General features: G+C 38.4%; 1 protein-coding gene across 1 annotated transcript in view; it reads left to right on the forward strand.

The window, feature by feature from the left end:
- Positions 1 to 599: 599 nt before the first annotated feature.
- plekhh3 (pleckstrin homology, MyTH4 and FERM domain containing H3) overlaps positions 600 to 18,363 on the forward strand; it is a 40,278-nt gene continuing 22,514 nt past the window's right edge. Inside the window, exons 1-2 of the mRNA XM_016527575.1 lie at positions 600 to 1,040; positions 11,275 to 11,330. Coding sequence (XP_016383061.1) covers positions 906 to 1,040; positions 11,275 to 11,330 — 191 coding nt within the window. The 5' untranslated portion in view covers positions 600 to 905. The remainder of the gene's footprint in view (positions 1,041 to 11,274; positions 11,331 to 18,363) is intronic.

The following is an 18,363-nucleotide window of genomic DNA, read 5'->3' on the forward strand; positions in this document are numbered from 1 at the left end:
GTCCATCTGCTTTCCATTCAGGCACATAATGCGTTTCAGGAGACTACATTACCCTTCAACACACACACACACACATACACAGAGTGCTCATTCACCCCTTTACCCAGAACTTCACACTAACTTGTTAATGCAACTGCAACGTCTCCACGTCCCAGCACTATCCAAATAATAGACGGCGAATTTCACTTTGCCATTCAAAGTAGATAGCCCTTCTGTGATGACATCATGGTTTGGACAAGGACAGATTTGGGTACAATTTAGAAAATAGCTCTTATGTATAGTAATTAAGTAAACAGAGCACAGAGTGCAGGGAGGTTCATAAAAAAGCACAATTTTCTTGTTTATGGCCTAAATTTAAGGTTAAAGAACAGGGATTTAACATTTATTGTGCCTTTGCAATGAGTCAAACATTTCTGATCCCATCACCGAATTGCTTCCATTTCCTGAAATGGCTACTTCACATGTGCAGCTTGCGAGGTAGGGGGCGGGGCGTGTTCTGGGCGTGTGCATGATGACCCAATCATCTTGCGAATCCTAACGCATGGGGTGAGTCGCCCCGCCCCCTTCACTCACGCTTCTTTGCGTGCTCATGTCCCGCAGAATCAGAGACGCGACAGAAGCATATAAGAAGCGGTGTTTTTTTTTTTATATCAACTCTCTTTTTGAAAGTACCCGTGGGATCAAAAGTATTTTAATTAGTCTTAAGTTGGACACGTATTTGGATATATCCCGTGTGATAAAACGCGGTATTTGTCAGTTGTCCCAACCGAAATCGAGGAGTTTATTCTCTCGGATCAGCCCGTTTCATGCGACTAGACAGTCTCCATCTGTCCCATCTGCACGACAGGACGGTGAACATCACTGGACATTTACGGATAGAAACTGGACGACACGCCGTGATTTGAATGCCTTTGCGGGGACTTTGCTGGCTTGTGTGCTGCAGACAAGGCTTCAGTTTGCTGGCTCGGGATCATGGGGAGAAAGAGGAGGAAGAGTCTTTCGAGTTACGCAATCAGGACGAGCACACACACACAGGACGGGTATGTAGACAAAACTAAAGCTGTCACAAAACCTAGTAAGCTGACTACCTAGACAGCACAGTATGGTATCCAGTATGGTTCATTGCTGTAGTTTAAACTAACGTTAACCAATATCTATTCTTATGCCCCCTTTACGTAAAAATATCTGTGTGTGCTTGTTTTATTTTTTTATATACGTGTTACTGTTCTACTAGTCAGGATCCCAAACGTAACAAGTAACTTTCATTGTTTTGAAGTAAAATCAAGTAACATATTGCCATTGAATTTTATGGGTATGTGTGGTTCAGATCTCAGCTATTCACTTCCAACTAGCATGTAATATTGCTAGTTGTTGCAGATACCTATTACTAGTAGCTTTACATTTGGTACTAGTACTTTTTGTTGGGTGTTTACTAGTAACTAGTCCTGCTTAATAATTATTTACTAGATACTTGTACCTATTTATCTAGACATTAGTAACTATCCTAAGTGTCACTAGTTACATATTTTGTCTCACTCAATTGTTGTTTTGCTTATCATATATGATTTAGTATTAGTGTCTATTCAGTACTACTAAAACTAATTACTAGTAGTAAAGAATGAGTGTTCATGTAAAGAATAAGTGCTAGTGATTTACTGAATAGCTATTAGTCACTATTGGTATAAGTACTAGTATCTAATGAAATTGCAAAGGATAGGCCTACTAGTAGTCACTATTGGTTTACATACTAGTAACTAAAAACGTGTATACTGTAAGGCTCAAAAATGAATGGATTTTTAACATTCATAAATTATAATATAGACATATACAAACATATTTTTGTAGCACTGACATGTACAAATGAATTGATTTCTCAGTTTCAAGTCGTGGAAATGGAGTGTGATAAGAGCACCAAGGTTAATCTAGTGAAACTAGTTTTTCTGGTCATATTTTGAGAATCAAAGAGAAGCGTTTGCATGCTATGATACCAATACTCCCAAGTTATCATTTGTGAGACATTCATACATATGTTCACTATGTATGTGGTTTTGAGGGCTTTTTAATCCTAGCTACCCTATTAGAGGAAAACCATGAATGTCACAAAATATGCAGTTGATCATTTGTCTGTAAGGCAACTGTACATCCAAAGTATTCCACTGTTGTCACACACAAGAGCTTATTGTTGAGGTGTTTCATGATTAGCCCACGTGTGTTAAAATGGAAGGTACAAGGTCCTGTGAAATGTAATGAACAGTAAAGGACATTCAGCTGAGCCAGCACTCCATCTATCAGCACTCCAGTTTCCATCTATTTTACGCCTCTGTGCAACTGAACAAATCCGCATGATCAGATATTTAATAATGGCTCCTCTCTGTCAGTAAAAACTCTGGTATTGATCCCCTCTTGTACACTAAATTAGTTTTTCAACAGCCAGCGAGCCTTTCTCACACTCACACAAAGGCAGATTTAAACAGTTCTGAATTAAAGCAGAAATATTTCCATCTCACACTCAGAAGACCCTGTGTACTGTACTTCTTGGGATGGCTAATCGCCTACAACTGAAAGTATTCCACACCCCATTATGACCCAACACCCACATGTAATGCTGGCTTACCTCAAGTGTACTGTCTACAGTTCATATCAGTTCTCTGATAGGTGGGTATAAAGACATATTGACATATCTGGACATATGCGTACACACGCTTTATGAGACACCCACTGGTTTTCTAATCTGTCACATATTGTGAAACCGGGTTACACACAAATGCACTGGGCCAATCAATAAGAAACAGCCTAAGGGACCTTTTGCGCCAATCTCTCATGGACCGACCTCTTATCTCTCCCTACTCCCTTTATCCCCACTCCATCCATCCTCTATTGACTAATCTCCCTGAAATCAATAATCCCCATATTTCCTTGCTGAAGTCTTATGCCATTAACCCATTTATGGCTCTGTGAAGGATTTCTGTGTGCATGTGTGTGTCAGGGCAATGGGGGTAGAATATAGGAGGTTAATAGGTCAATGCATCCCCCTCCTCCCCAGGGTCATCAGATACCTTTTTTTTTTTTTTTAAGAAGGCACCAATGGGTTTGGAGCCAACAGGCAAGAAAAGACATGACCAGGAAGAAAAAAGAATGCACTTTTTAAAGTGTAAGATGGGATAGTCTAATAGTACAGACAAATTTAGACATGTGAATGGGTGATTTCTGACACAGAGTTTCAAACAAACTCAGTTTGAATTTGATTGCAGTATTAAATTTGATGAACTTGATCCACTGAACACTGCCAGTCTTTGGTATGTGATGTAACCATTAGATAATGTTACATAGTGAACGGAGTACCTGCCACATCTTTGGGTATCAGATATAAAGTAATGAAGCAGCTTTAAACACTTGATAATCAGCTCTAACCACTTGAATGACTATTGTAATACGAGTGACCATTTGCTGAGTCACTGTTTTAGGGCACACAGAGCCTAAACTTTTATTATGATTTGTCAGCTTTTTCTTGCTGTTGCACGACCACAATTGACTCATTCTGTTTTCACTGTTGCCATGGTGCCATTATTGATAAAATATATTTATATCTAGAGTAGGGATGTCAACGATTAATCGATGATCGATTAATGGTCGATAAGAGGTGCAATCGATTAAAGCTATCATGGTCGATTAAGTCGTTTAATTTTGGGCTGCGTGCGGCTCATGAGCAAAACACGTGCGAGCGGCTGTGAATGACGGTGACGGTATATAAATGCATCATCATTCACTCATAATGTACAAATTAAGCTTTTAATGTGATTTAAACTTTAAAAGTACATTAAAATAGAAACAACACAAAGTTCTTCGACATGGAAAGCGATAGAAATGTAGTAACTAAGTCATTTCCCCAGATAATTCTTTCCTATCGGGCTCTGCGCTTTGCAGGGCTGCGGGACACAGGACAGATTGGCTATTCATTCCTACAACTTGTTAATTCGTTCCTACGATTTATTAATTTGTGGCCACTGTCCATGTTTCATTAATTTTGTTCCTTAAATAACCCATGATTTAACTAAAACGAGGGAACAAATTAAATAAAATAAACCTGCAAAATTACCCCGTTAATTCGGGTGAGAAAGCGTTTTTTTTTTTGACATCCTGTCATGCCGGGCTGCATAGATGCATTTTGCAGCATTAAGGTTAACGATTAATTGATTAATTGATCGTTAATTTAAACGACGACCGATCATGGAAATGATCGAAAATTGACATCCCTAATCTAGAGTGCATATCTCCTCTTCATGCCAGGCGGGATCAATAGACCGAGCAACAACCTTCAGTTGTCCTTCCTAGGAGAAACTAAGTGGTTGCTGCTCAAGTCTTGGTGGATGGCATCTATTTTTCTGTTGTTTATAATTAGCACCATGGGCGACAAAGTTTCGGGAATGACATCCGTATATTTCACTCTCGAAATAGCAATGATTGGCACTGAACATAAAATATATGTGAAAGCAGCCTCAGTGATTTAATTCTGAAACCGGTCCTGGCCAAACCTCGACAGCGCGTGACCCGAGCGAGATCTAATTCACGGACCAAAAGTGTGTGTTAACTTTATTGAGACCGGGATGTATCAACCAGTAATTTAATTTAATTTCCAGTAACGGACGGTACAAAGTTCAGCAATGAATGGTATGCGATTTATGACAGAATATAGTCCCAACAACTGATCGTTTATTTTTTCCTCGCCGTGTCTCGCCATTGGTAACAATGATTCAAAACGGACACATTTCAAGTGACACAGGAAAAAGACACGGAAAACTTAAGTGAATATCAGAAAAGCAGCATGCACATTTCTGGTTAAAATGAAAGGCCATGACAAATGGGAAACATCGCCATTCAAGTCAGCCGCAAGAGTCAGCTCCACAGTTTACTAAACGGTGGCAACCTCTAAGTTATTCTTGACTGTGTTGTATTGACTGCTTTGATGCGTTGCAATACGGTAGGGCATGGTTTTGATTCTTACATCCGAAATTTTTTTTTATTTATTAAATTAATTAATTAATTAATTTATTCTTTTTTTTTCTTGCCCCCCTGACTCAAGAGTCAAATGTCGGCCATGATTAGCACTCTGCCATTTGGTGGTTTGAACTAACAAAGCTTATTCTTTAAGGACTTTGAAACATGTTGGAAAATTAAGCTTAAACTGGTAACTGTGTTTTGCAATGTGCTAGCTGGTTTCTCATTAAATTTGTTCAACGTAGACATTTGCTGGTTGACCAGCCTCCATGTGCCACCAAAAACCAGCTTGACTGTTTTAAACCGGTATCGATATCGAAAAATTTTGAACGATACCCAGCCCTACATACAGGTTGGAACAACATGAGGGTGACAAACTTTCCCTTCAAGGCTATCATAATAGGAAGCATGCAGCGGTGCAGTGCTGGTTTAGGGATCTGCTCCCCCATGTGTGAGACTCTGACGTCAGCAGCGGTCCCCAATCAAGCTGGCCAAACAGACAGTGGGCGAACTGAAAGAGCACTTCTGTTTGTCCTGCACGCTCTTGCTCTTCCCCCTCTCTCCTATTTTAGAGTGACGAACATCCCTTGCTTCACTCTTCCGTGTTTCTTAGGAGACACAAAACTGTCTTTCTTTTTGTTTTTGACATTCACGCTGTGCCTTGAAGATGTTATGACACCAGGACACCCGCCCACTGCAGCTGTTGGGGTGAGGAGCAGGGCATCCTGGGAAAGAAACACAAACTGGCAGAAGTTTCTGGCACAGACTCAGTGCTGTTAAGGTATAACGGTAGAACCACAGAGCTTTGAGATGGTATTTCCCCCACACCCTCTACACTGAGCCAAAATCTTGCGCTATGCAGGTTTAAATTGAGGTTTAATGTTCTGTTGTTGTTTTTGTTGGAGCGATATGGGCAAAATAAACGGATTTTCCATAACGCTACATTTGTTTTTTTCCCCTTATGTTTTCACTTTCTAGTCTTAGTTTCCCAGCAGCACACAGTAACTTAGACAAATGGGATTGAATGATACCTTGAAATTCAATATAAAAAGTTGAAGTGTTTGTCTTTCAGACCACTTGGAAAATTGGAAAAAAGAAAATTAAGTTTGTTTTGTTTGGCTACTCCTGTCTGTCCCTAAAAGTCCCCTCAGGGTAGAAGCATAGAAAAAAACAAAAAGCACACAGACGAACATCTGCTCCATAGGCTCGTGGTTGGCAGAGCAGCGGCATTTCCGCCCGCTTACTCAACCCCTTCTCTTGGGACACCGGAACGGAAGTGAGCCACGGAACGAACCCATCACAGCATCTCCTGCCCGGATGATTCATCCTGCTCCTCGTCCCGGAATGCTCTTGCCAGAGGTCCCGCTCACACGCCATACCTTTCCCAGCCTTCCTAACCGACGCAAACCCCCCGCTCAAGCTTTATTAGATATTATGTGAAACAGACAGACTATTTTGAGTGCTGTGAACTCTTGATATGTCTTAGGAAGTGGTTTGCAGTGGAAGGTATGACACTTAAGAAGAATTCGGATGTGTCCTTTCCTGAAGTTCATCTGAATTTGAACTCTGATCTGTGCTTTTTGCCTGAAGTCCTACAGGTTAAAAGGACGTCTTTAACACATGAAGAAATACACGTAGACTACATTAACAAATGAATGTGAAGTGTGGGCCACTTAGAGGAACTGAAGAAAGAGTGAGAGAGAGGTTTAATGACACCTCTCAGTCTCTCCTGCTGAGCCTGTCCAACATTTATGGTGCCTCTCCACCCTGGTTAAACATTAAGCCAGTCTCATTATACACACCCCTTTCGCTCTGTAACACACTTTTATCTTCTTTCTCACCTCCATCCTGCTCTTTTAACTCCACTCTTTCTCTGGCAGGACCTCAGCCAGTCTATCCCCCTATGCCAAGTGGACTTACAACTTTCCCTACTCCCTACACCATCATTGTTAATGTATGTGTGTATGTACTAAACTCTAGTTGTAAATTGTGGCGTGCTGGTTGTGAAGCGTCTTGCCGCTGACCTGGATAGCATTTCATAGATTAGGGCCAAACTTGTCACATGCACTTCAGAATAGACTAATATTTCAATATTTATCTAGCAGCAGTCATTCTTACATTCAAGAGTTTAGAACTTTAAAACCTCTGTACTATTGTTCAAAAGCTTGGGTATAAGATTTTGTAAATGTTTTTGAAATAAATCACTTGTGCTCAACAAGGCTGCATTTATTTGATCAAAAATAAAGTAACAACAGTAACATTGTGAAATATTACAATTAAACGAAAGTTTTTTTTAGATTATATATATTTTAAAATGTAATTTATTCTTGTGTTGTCAAAGCTGAATTTTCAGCAGTCATTACTCCAGACTGCAGTGTCATATGATCCTTTCAGAAATCACTCTAATATGCTGATTTGCTGCTCAAGAAACATTTAATATTATCAATGTTGAAAACAGTTGTGCTACTTAATATATTTGTGGAAACTTTGATACATTTGTTTCAGGATTCATTGATAAATATAAAGTTAAAAAGAACGACATTTATTTGAAATAGGAATTGTAACATTATAAATGTCTTTACTGTCTCTTTTGATCAATTTCATGCATTCTTGGTGAGTAAAAGTAATATTTTTGTTCCAAAAAAAATCTTACTGTCCTCAAACTTTTGAATGGTAATGAATGTATATACTTTGTATTATAACCATTTCAACATTGATCAGTACCTGGAAACTAGAAATTTTTATGCGTATTATGATGACTGTTTTAAAGAAAAAGAAAACCTATGACATAAAATAAGAAATAATTACTAATGTAAACAAAATAAAAAAGAATATTTTCTTCTCACTCAAAGGTTTGTTTCTTTGAAAGTGTTTGTGTAAGAAAAGAACCGTCGTCCTGACTCTTTAGCCTCATGACCCTCGGGAGCCCCCAGCCCGGCACGGAACGTTCCTCCGAGGTTGTGCCAGAGCCCTGAAACATAATGCCACAGAGCGGCACAGACTTAGACGCACACACATAGAGGTGCGTGTCTGTGAAAGAGGTCAAGGTGAGGGGGGGCTAGAGTTACAGCTGATGTGGGGGAGTCAGACTGAGTCCGTTTACAGCCGGGATCGATTCTGATAAACCTCACCGAGTCACTGGACCAAAGGGCAGAATCAGAGCCAATGCATACCAGCCATTAACGGGAACCCGCAGGCGAGCCGAGCGTGGCACCGCAACCCGGGCCTGCCAGTGGGTGGGCGGTTGACAGGGGTCAGATGGTCATCTCAGTGGGAAGAAATACATGGTTGTGTAAATGAGCCTCCTTGTAATTTTCCTGGAAATCAACTTTAACTAGAATCCACCCATAAACAGTATTTATTGCAAATTGCAGCGTGCTCGCTGCCTATATGGCCAAACACTGCTTTTATTGACTACAGGACCATTCACAAGAAAATTGCTGGCAAAACAGTAGGAGCCAACTAATCCTTCAGGACACTTTTGTATATGTTTGTTTTAGCCAGAAGGTATTGAGGCTTCGCTCTATGTGTGTTTTAGTTTAAGAGGCAACACAGTTCAAAGCAGGAAATGTTTCCCTCTGATGTTTGTTTCTCTTCGTCCCTTCCTCTTGAATGCCATTTAAGGCATAGGTCACCCAAAAATGTTTTTTTTTTTAAATATCTATAAAGTGAATGGAGAATGAAAAGTCCAGGTTTTATATGAGGATGACTGAATTTTCATTTTGGGGTGAACTATCCTTTTAATATTCAGGCTCAAGCACATGAATGTCAGGTAGCACAGAGAGGAAACTAAAGCTGACATCAGATCTGTTCACAGGGAAGGACAGTGTGCATTTACTGTCCACTGGGTGTGAAGGGTCTGAGGGCTGGCTGCGGGACGGAGTTGGTCCATAGAGGTTGGGTGGGGTAGAACTGGGTTGGTATTGCGTGTAGACGGATTGAGCACAAAAGCTCTCTATGTCTTTTTCAGTTCTAAGAACAGCCCTAATTTTGAATGTTATGATCTGCAAGCAGCAGTCAAGTGCCCGGGACTGCTGAGTGTTTGTGTGTTTGAATTCACTGCCAAGTACTACAGAAGAGGTGCTGTTACTAAGTGCACTTGTTCATAAAGGTAAGTGTGTGTGTGTGTGTGTGTTTTTGACCTAGTGACTAAAATACTGAAAAATGTAAGTCAAATTGCAAAACTCAAATGCAAAAATGGTTTATAAAGAAACAAAATAATTCTCAAGTCGCAATAAAATGGAAACGGTATTGGCAGATATTTTGATCTTTATTGTGACATGCAACTGAATAAAAGATAATCAAAAAGAAAAAAAATGTATGAAAAGAAAAAAAAAAAAGTATTCTGTCCATCGTTGTTGATTGGATGGTGGCCAGTCTAAATGCGAGTTTACAGTTGACTTTAGGAAAGTAGCAGGGTTTAAACAGACTAAATGACTGTTGAAGTCCAACATACTGTACCTAACCAAAGAAAAGTTTGTTGTTGCACCAGAAGATCCAAAAAAAATAAGTGAATAATAAATAAATGAAAAAAAATCTGCTATGTGGTTATTTTTAGCATGATTCTGTGCAGTTTCTAGGGTGTTCTGGGTTATTAGTGCATTGCTTTGTGGTTGCTAGGATGCTGTGAGTTTCTAGGTTGCTCTGCTGTGTGGTTGCTAGGGTGTTATGAGTGTGTTTTTAGCACATTGCTGTCCAGTACTAGAATGTTTTGGGTAGTTTTTAGCATGTTGCTATGCAGTGCTAGTGTGTTTTTTTTTTTACTGCATTGATACCAGGTGAAAATTGTAAGTCCACTTATATGAAATTGTAAGTCCAATTATATGAAATAGCACCCCTCTTCCTGATAAGCTGTATGGCAAGTCTAGTTTAATACCTCAGGGTTTGTTCAAATACTTAACCTAGAACATTACTCTGTATCATGTAGCAAATAGGAAGTGTGGTCTGTTTTGTATTGTTCCGCTTTATATCTGCAGAGCCCATGGGGTTTTCTTTAACCAAGGGAGTCTTTTAGAATCCAGTAAATGACCTTATGACTCACAGCATATAGACTAGGCATTTATACAGTTGTTTGACAATTACCATACAAATTACATGACTTAACTCATGATTAGTTCACAATTATGAACGATGAAACACCATACAGTCGGCTAACTGCCATTATGACCAATTGCTACTTTTTCTTTTGGTTAGCCAGGTTGAGCCACATCAAAGGGTTTCCAGGTCATTCAGGTTGACCTTTCCTGGACCCCTGCTGCAGTCCAGAGCTCTTTTCTCGTTCTGTCTTGCCCTCTTTAATATGAGCTCTGAGATGGGGAAGGGGAAGCCAGACCTGAGGAATGTACTAAAGAATCCAGACATCCCTCGAACCATAGCCCGCCACACTGTCAATCATCAGGCGTCATTTGCCGCGTCAACGGCCAAAACATCTCAGACAGCTAGTTTTTGAGGCCACTGCTAGCACATTGTGGATGGTTTGTGCAACCAGTTAGGACAACAGTGGAGTTGAATGTACAGTTACTTTAAAGGTTTTCACCCAATACCATATAGTATTAGATTTTTTCGCATAATGCCAAACCATAATTATTTATAATGATTCATAATCAAAGACCAGCTGTTTCATGACCTGCCTTTTTTTCCACCTGGAATGTCAACAAAATGTATCTTTTTGTTCATTTAATGTTTAAGGGAAACCCATACATATGACCCAAAAATAATGCAAAAATATTAACTAATGTATATAGAAAATGTAACACAAAACACTCAGATGTACATTACTGATGGCACAAATGAGAAGAGACTAACTTAATATAAAATATGTGATGTGTCGCACAAGGACTTCTGGTAATGTCCTTTTACTCTTTCTCACAGTAAATTATACAGTAATTCATAGTTTTTACTTGCAAAAACCATATATTTGACAGAATTTTACAATAATGTCACATATAGTGTGATGCTAAACCATTTACAATGTTTCACCATATTTGGTAATGTAACTTACAGTTAACCAATTAACAAGCGTTTTCTGTATAAACTTTTTTTCTTTTTTACAGTTTGTATCAACAACTAAAATTTTGCTACCATGGCAATACAAAACTGAAGAAACAAATGGAACCATATGATGTTTGTTGATCATATCGAAACAAAAGAAGTGAAAGAGACTGATTGTTCTCTATGTACTGCACATCCTTCGAGAATATCTAGCAGAGTTTACTGGAAAGGAAGTGAAAGATCAATGCCTGCCAGATGCCCATGTGTTCTGTTTTTTCTCTTTTACAGGGGCAACTAGAGGTCACTCTGTCTCAGCCCACTCGCACAGCCAACGGCACACCCTGGTGAGTTCAGGCATTAATGATGTTTAATAGGATGTGTGTGTGTGTGTGTGTCTGTCCTACATCTCCCTCACAACCTGGACAGATGGATTTGTCAGTGCGTACAGTACATATCCTTACAAAAAAGTACTGTGGTGGGACAGTGATTGTATCAGATGGTAATACATCTTATTTTGATATAAACCAGCATACAGAATGATCTCTTATGCTCACCAAGGCTACGTTTATTTGATCAAAAATGCAGTTAATCATTAATATTGTGAAATATTATTACACATATTATATAAAATATTCAAATATTAGTTTTATAGTAAGTGTTTTCTATTTTAATATATTTTTAAAATATAATCCACTCTAAATTTTTAAAATGCTTTTATTCTAGTCTTCAGTGTCACATGATTCTTCAGAAATCATTCTAATATGCTGATTAGTGCTCAAGAAACATTCCTTATTATTATTAATGTCGAAAACAGTCGTGTTGCTTAATACTCTTGTGGAAACTGTGATACATACTTTTTCAGGATGCTTTGATGAATAGAAAGTTTAAAAGAACAGCATTTTTTGTAATTTATACACTTACACCGTGTCTACACCGGACGCGAACGGCAAGTAGGCTTGCTGCGATAGACGGTGTTTTCGGTTATACCGGTGTTAAGCCTACCGCGGCACTGCCCCCCCACCGTCGTTTTGATTTTTTTATAGAAACAAAAATCATTTAACCTAGTTCAGTTAGAGGACAGACACTTTTAAAAACTAAACGCTCAATGCAGCGTGCCGAACCGTGCGCGAACGACAGTGCACCACGGAGCAGGAGTCAGATTTTATTTATCACGTGAGGAGAGAAAGACAAGACGATGGCAGAAGATTGTTTAGAAAGGAAATGCAAAGGCACCTGTTTGGCAATAGATTTAGATTTTTAGATTTTGAAAAGCCTATTGACTGGAAGTTTTTTTAAACATTCGTTTCTTATTTATTTGATTCCACAGTGTTTGCTGATTACTTTATTTAAACTTTGTGTATTTTATTTATTTTATTTTACATCAAGGTGTATATGCCGTGCCTCCAAGCTTTCTTATTCGTTTTGCTAATAAATGTTCTATGTTTCTTATTTATTTGGTTCCACAGTGTTTGCTGATTTTCAGTTTTATATACCTATTAAAATTGTGTAGCCTAAGTAATTTGTTATTTTATTAGGCATATATGGTGTATTTTTATTCGTTTTGTTAATAAAAGTTATGAGTTTGACGTTGTTGCTTGAATTGAATCAATTCGAAAGTGAAAGTAAAATGCGCACGGCACTTTTACAAGCCATTTGAAAGCTAAGAAAAGAGGGAAACTCAAACGAACTAACACCCCCCTCCCACCCCAATGGTGATACCGGTATTACCGGCGTTGTCACACGCCGATTAACCGGTGGGAAAATTTCCTCACCGTCACAACCCTAACGGCAAGGCGCGGCGTGACATTACTATAGAACCCATTATAATCAGTGATGTTGTCTACACTGGATGCGGTGCGGCGCGACACGACACGGCAAGACAAATCCCCGACAGTAAACTGATGCCTCGTTCTATTTATGACGTACTGACTCAAATTTCAAATGATTTGCAACGGTTGCATTGTCGCGTTCAGTGTAGACATCCTCAAGCTGTTGTGGCACGACGCGACGCGACAAGACAACTGTCGCGTCCGGTGTAGACATGGTGTTAGTGTACCATGTTATACAGCCACTTGTAAGATGTGGGCTAGCCTGACTATGTCATAGCTTTGGTTGTGTCGCAGCACATAGAATCAAGCACACAGAAAATGTGTACCATTATCATCAAACACTCAGTGTAAATTAGCATATTATGATTTAAAAATAATTTTATTGTATTATCAAGATTGTGAAGCCTTGAATCTAGAGGAAGTGTGTGTTTTAGCAGGTTGAGATTTGCACAAATTCTTCAGCCAGATGGTGACTCAGTCTTTTTTATCGCATGTAGAGGTCACTCAGTCTCATCACGGATTAGACCAGGGGTGTCAAACTCAGTTCCTGGAGGGCCACAGCCCTGCACAGTTTAGATGCAACCCTAATTAAACACACCTGATCCAGCTAATCAAGTCATTAAGGCTTATTTGAAAACTACATGGTATGTGTGTTGGAGCAGGGTTGGAACTAAACTATGCAGGGCTGCGGCCCTCCAGGAACTGAGTTTGACACCACTGGATTAGACACACACGTGCTGTCATTCTTAGTGCTTTCAGATTCGCTCAGCTGGCTGGACGTGGAATGTCTTGGCAGTATTCTTGAGTAAACCGTATTATTTTTAGCAGAGGTCAGAAAGACTCACTCCATCATACTGTCCTCAATCACCATATCCGAAAGAAAGCATTGTCTTTGTATCTGTCACTCTTGGTTTATGTCCTCTTTCTGCCTTTTTTAAAATTTCAAACAAAAGAACATTTTGTTCGTTTTTGGCTGTAGGTTTCAGGTCTTTCTCCTGTTGCCAGCTGTTCTGCACTGTCAGTCCATTAATGGGTCATCCTGACAGGTCACAGCTTGGTGCTAATGTGTTTCCCAACATTTTAACAGCTGAGCTCTTTGGACTTTCATGGTTAAAATCTGTTGTTGTATTTTACCTAATTTTCTAAGAATAATTGTTCAATTTTTTTTGTCATTTTTAAATTTTAATTTTCACGAGTAATTTTGTACTTTTTTGGACGCTTTGTCTGGTGAAATGTAACCGTGCTTGTTGAGCACATTTACACACGCGCGCACACACACACACACACACACACACACACACACACTTACTTAGCTGTCTAAATCATAACTTCTATTGTTTTTATTAAAGCTAATTATAATCACTAGAAACTAACCCAAATATATAATTACTAGAAACCCTGAATGAAAACTTTTTTGAATAAAATAAAGAAAAATATATTTAAAAAATCAAAATGAGGGCATCCCAGAATATACCCAGATGGCATTTTTTTTGTCACATTTACTTTCTTGTAGGGACAATTTTGCCTCCCAACATGGAAGTACACACACATATAAACACATGTGCTCAAGTGTGTGCAAGCCTTCCAGCAAGGACATTGCTTACTTAGTTAATAAATAAGCAGCACTGCATTTTAATTGGATTAAAATTAATCATCTATTGAGTTCAACATACCACATAAGTGTACTATATAGAATAGTGTGTTACAGAGATTAATTGTACTATAGAGAGAAGTACACTCAAAGTGTAACAAATAATGAAGAACACCTACTTCTTTTTTGTGTGTCATGTCTTAATGTTGTGACATTGGGGAGTTAGCAACTAGCCTTTTCCTCACAGAGCTGCCTAAAAACAGATATTGTATTCTTGTGACAAACCAATGATTTATTTAAATCTGGAAAGTGTGTGTGAGTGTATAATGGATAACTGGGTTATATTAGCTCTTATCATGATTGTGTTAACCATTGATTAATCAGGCTATTGATGTCTGTTTACTGTAAGTCAAATGGAATTGGCAGTAAAAGTTACACACACACACACGCACACGCAAAGAAGTCCCATCGATTCAGTGGACATTTATAGAGGGACGCATAAAATATGTTTCCCTTCTTTTTACCTTTCCTCCATCCCTCCATTTCTTTTATCAGTTTCCTGTCAGTGTGGGCCACACAGATGGTTTGGGTTAGTAAACTTATGCCACAGAGAGCGTCAGAGAGGGAGGGTTACACACACAGTGTTACTTTGCCTTCATATTAACCATTCTGCCTGGCAGTATTACCAACCAGAGTTTCCCGTTCCATGACGCTATTCCACTGAAACCATTCAAAACATTTGAATTCACATCTCCAACCACAAGATGTTTTCATACGCCCCCCTCACGCGTTTATCCTTAAACCTGCAAATCAGTTTTCACTGTCTTCTTTGGCTTTTAATATTATTCTTTTTTTATTTGTAATTTTATATTATTATTCACATATGCACAACTACACCACATCTAACTGAAATAAAATTATGTAGCAATTTTAAGTTATATTTTTTGCCTTTTATTATGATTAGACAGTCGAAGAAAAGACAGGAAGTCATGGGAGAGGGAAACGGGTTCAGAAAAAAACCCTCAGATTGCCCAAAGCACTGTTGTGCTGACCAAAAAGCTATGTTTCTGACATATAATTATGTGAATTGATTTTCATGTATTTTTAGTCTTTATGCGCTTTGATCAAAAATGCATTAAGAACAGTAATATTGTGAAATATTAATACAGTTTAATGCATTTTATTCCTGTGATGGCAAATGTATGCTGATTTGCTGCTCAAGAAACATTTCGTAATATTATCAATGTTGAAATCAGTTGTGTTGCTTAATACTTTTTTTTTCTTTGATTACTATAAAGTTTAAAAAACAGCATTAATTAGAAATAGAAATATTTTCTAACATTATAAATGTCTATAAAAGATCCACTACACCTGTCCAAACCTGCGTTCCAGCTGTGAATGTTGAAAAAAACTCTACTTTACAGTTTACAGACACTTCAAACACGCCTCGACATCTAACACATACTCACTCACACGATCACACAACACAAATCTGTCTATAAATTTCAATCCTCATTCTCGCATTGGAAAGAAAATTACAAACGAGACCTCTAAATGTCTCAGTTGATTCTCCTACACAACAAGTTTAAATAGAAAGCAAATGGACATTTCTTTAAATAACAGATCTCGGCAGTAAATTTCAATCCTCATTCTCGCATTGGAAAGAAAATTACAAACGAGACCTCTAAATGTCTCAAGTTGATTCTCCTACACAACAAGTTTAAATAGAAAGCAAATGGACATTTCTTTAAATAACAGATCTCGGCAATAGCTATGTTTTCATCCAAGTTGTGAATTTAATTTTTACAAACATTTTGTTAAACATTTGTTGGGAAATTGGAAAATTATTGAAATGGAGGGATATTGGCGCAAAATAGAAATGGAAGTGGTATACACTGGAAACTGTGGGTCTTTTATTAAATGTCATGAATTAATTATGTTTTAGAGCACAAGCGATTGACAGTAGATACTTTAGGGAGCAACAGTGAATGAGCCAGTAATTTTGATAGGAAAATTTGAGATGTGAATTGTTCAGTCACTTGGCATGTTGAGACAAAGTCTCATGACTTTACCTAAGAAATTATTCGGTAAATGTGCTTCCATCGTAGTTTATGTGCATGTCTTCTTACCAAATAAAAACTGTATCCACCTCAAGTGAGCACATCCTTTTTCTAGCATTTTGCAAATAATCTTCACATCTTGAAAATGTTAATATGAATTTCACTATGAATTTTAATTATTTATTACCCTATATTGAATTACAGTATTTGAGCTGTGCTGTTCACATACATTTTATAGTTCAACAATTACATTTTTATTTCTCTAAATGAATTGCAGGAGAAACTTCTGGGACAAAGTTAATACTTATATGAAACACAAATGAGAACTCCATAAAGTCTCTTGAGCAATCAAAGATCAGTGTCTGAGCAATAAAATATTAATTTGGGCAAACATAGTCTATAAACATTCATAATAATTTCATCATGATACGATCACATCATCATCATTTAAAACCATCCTTTCAGTCAGAATGGCAGCGTCTCATTTATTTCATGCCTTTTTCTATAGAGCAAGTATTACTTTCTTCACCCTCATTCAGCTGACAGGATGGTCGAGTCAGAGCACAAAGGTTTGGCTTAATGCCATGCTGATATCACGGTGCACCACTCTTATCCTATATAATGGATCAAACAGTCACACCACGCCAAACCCTGTGCTTTATCAGTGCCTTCGCGTGTAGGTGTGGCATTTCAAGTTCAGACACACGATAAGTGCACTGACACACGTGTGTGTGTGTGTACATGGTTTTCTATCCCGGTGGGTTCAACTTGAATACACACCGACTCATGGGGACTCGTGTCACCGTGGGGACCTAAATTGAGGTCCTCATGGGGAAACAAGCTTTTAAATCATACAGAATGAGTTGTAAAAATGCAGAAAGTTTTCCTGTGAGGTGTAGGGCAATAGAATATACGGTTTGTACAGTATAAAAACCACTACGCCACCGTTATGGAGAGTCCCCACAAGGATAGTAGGCCAGACGTGTGTGTGTGTGTGTGTGTGTATGTTCACTACTGCACATGTGTACACGTATACTTTTGAATGAGACGTGACCTGCTTCGTGTTGATCGGGAGCAGGTATTGTTAGGTAATCAACAACATAATTGTGTTACGTTATCTGGCTCCCAGGGTCCAAGGTGCTCATATTGATCTAGAGTGGCTCATTCACTCAGAAGGGCACCACTGTTTAGACAGCCAAAGGCCAACTACTGTAACCCTCACTTCCTGCTTTTCTTATTGCTTTTTTTAGTCACTAACTATATTTTCCCTGAGAAAAGGGTTGATAACAAGGTTTTGCATTCATGCCTGCACTTATAACAATAAAGGTTCTTCAGCACCATTAGAAACCATTCTGTTATCAAGAGCCATTCTTCACAGTGTAGGCCTCTTAAAGGCAGAGTAAGCGATTTCTGGTAGCCAATGTTGATATTTGAAATCACCAAAACAAACACGCGCTGATTGGCTACAAGTTTGTTTTGCTATTCGGCCCGAATCAGTTTTCTAAAGTGTTTTTGAAAAATCACATACCCTGCCTTTAAGTTGGATATGGTATGGTTCTTATCTTAAGTTATCAATCGTTTTTTCTTTCCATCTATCGTTCTATCTATTAATCTATCTATTGCTTAACGAAGGTTCTGTATATCTGTCTGTCTATCCGTCTATCTATCTATCTATCTATCTATCTATTGCTTAACTAAGGTTCTGTATATCTGTCTGTCTGTCTGTCGATCTATCTATCTATCTATCTATCTATCGCTTAACTAAGGTTCTGCATATCTGTCTATCTGTCTACCTGTCTATCTGTCTATCTATCTATCTATCACTTAACTAAGGTTCTGTCTGTCTGTCTGTCTGTCTGTCTGTCTATCTATCTATTGCTTAACTAAGGTTCTGTAT

This window comes from Sinocyclocheilus rhinocerous, unplaced genomic scaffold (genome assembly GCF_001515625.1).
Source record: "Sinocyclocheilus rhinocerous isolate Xijiao unplaced genomic scaffold, SAMN03320098_v1.1 scaffold273, whole genome shotgun sequence".
In the NCBI taxonomy this organism is placed as follows: domain Eukaryota; kingdom Metazoa; phylum Chordata; class Actinopteri; order Cypriniformes; family Cyprinidae; genus Sinocyclocheilus; species Sinocyclocheilus rhinocerous.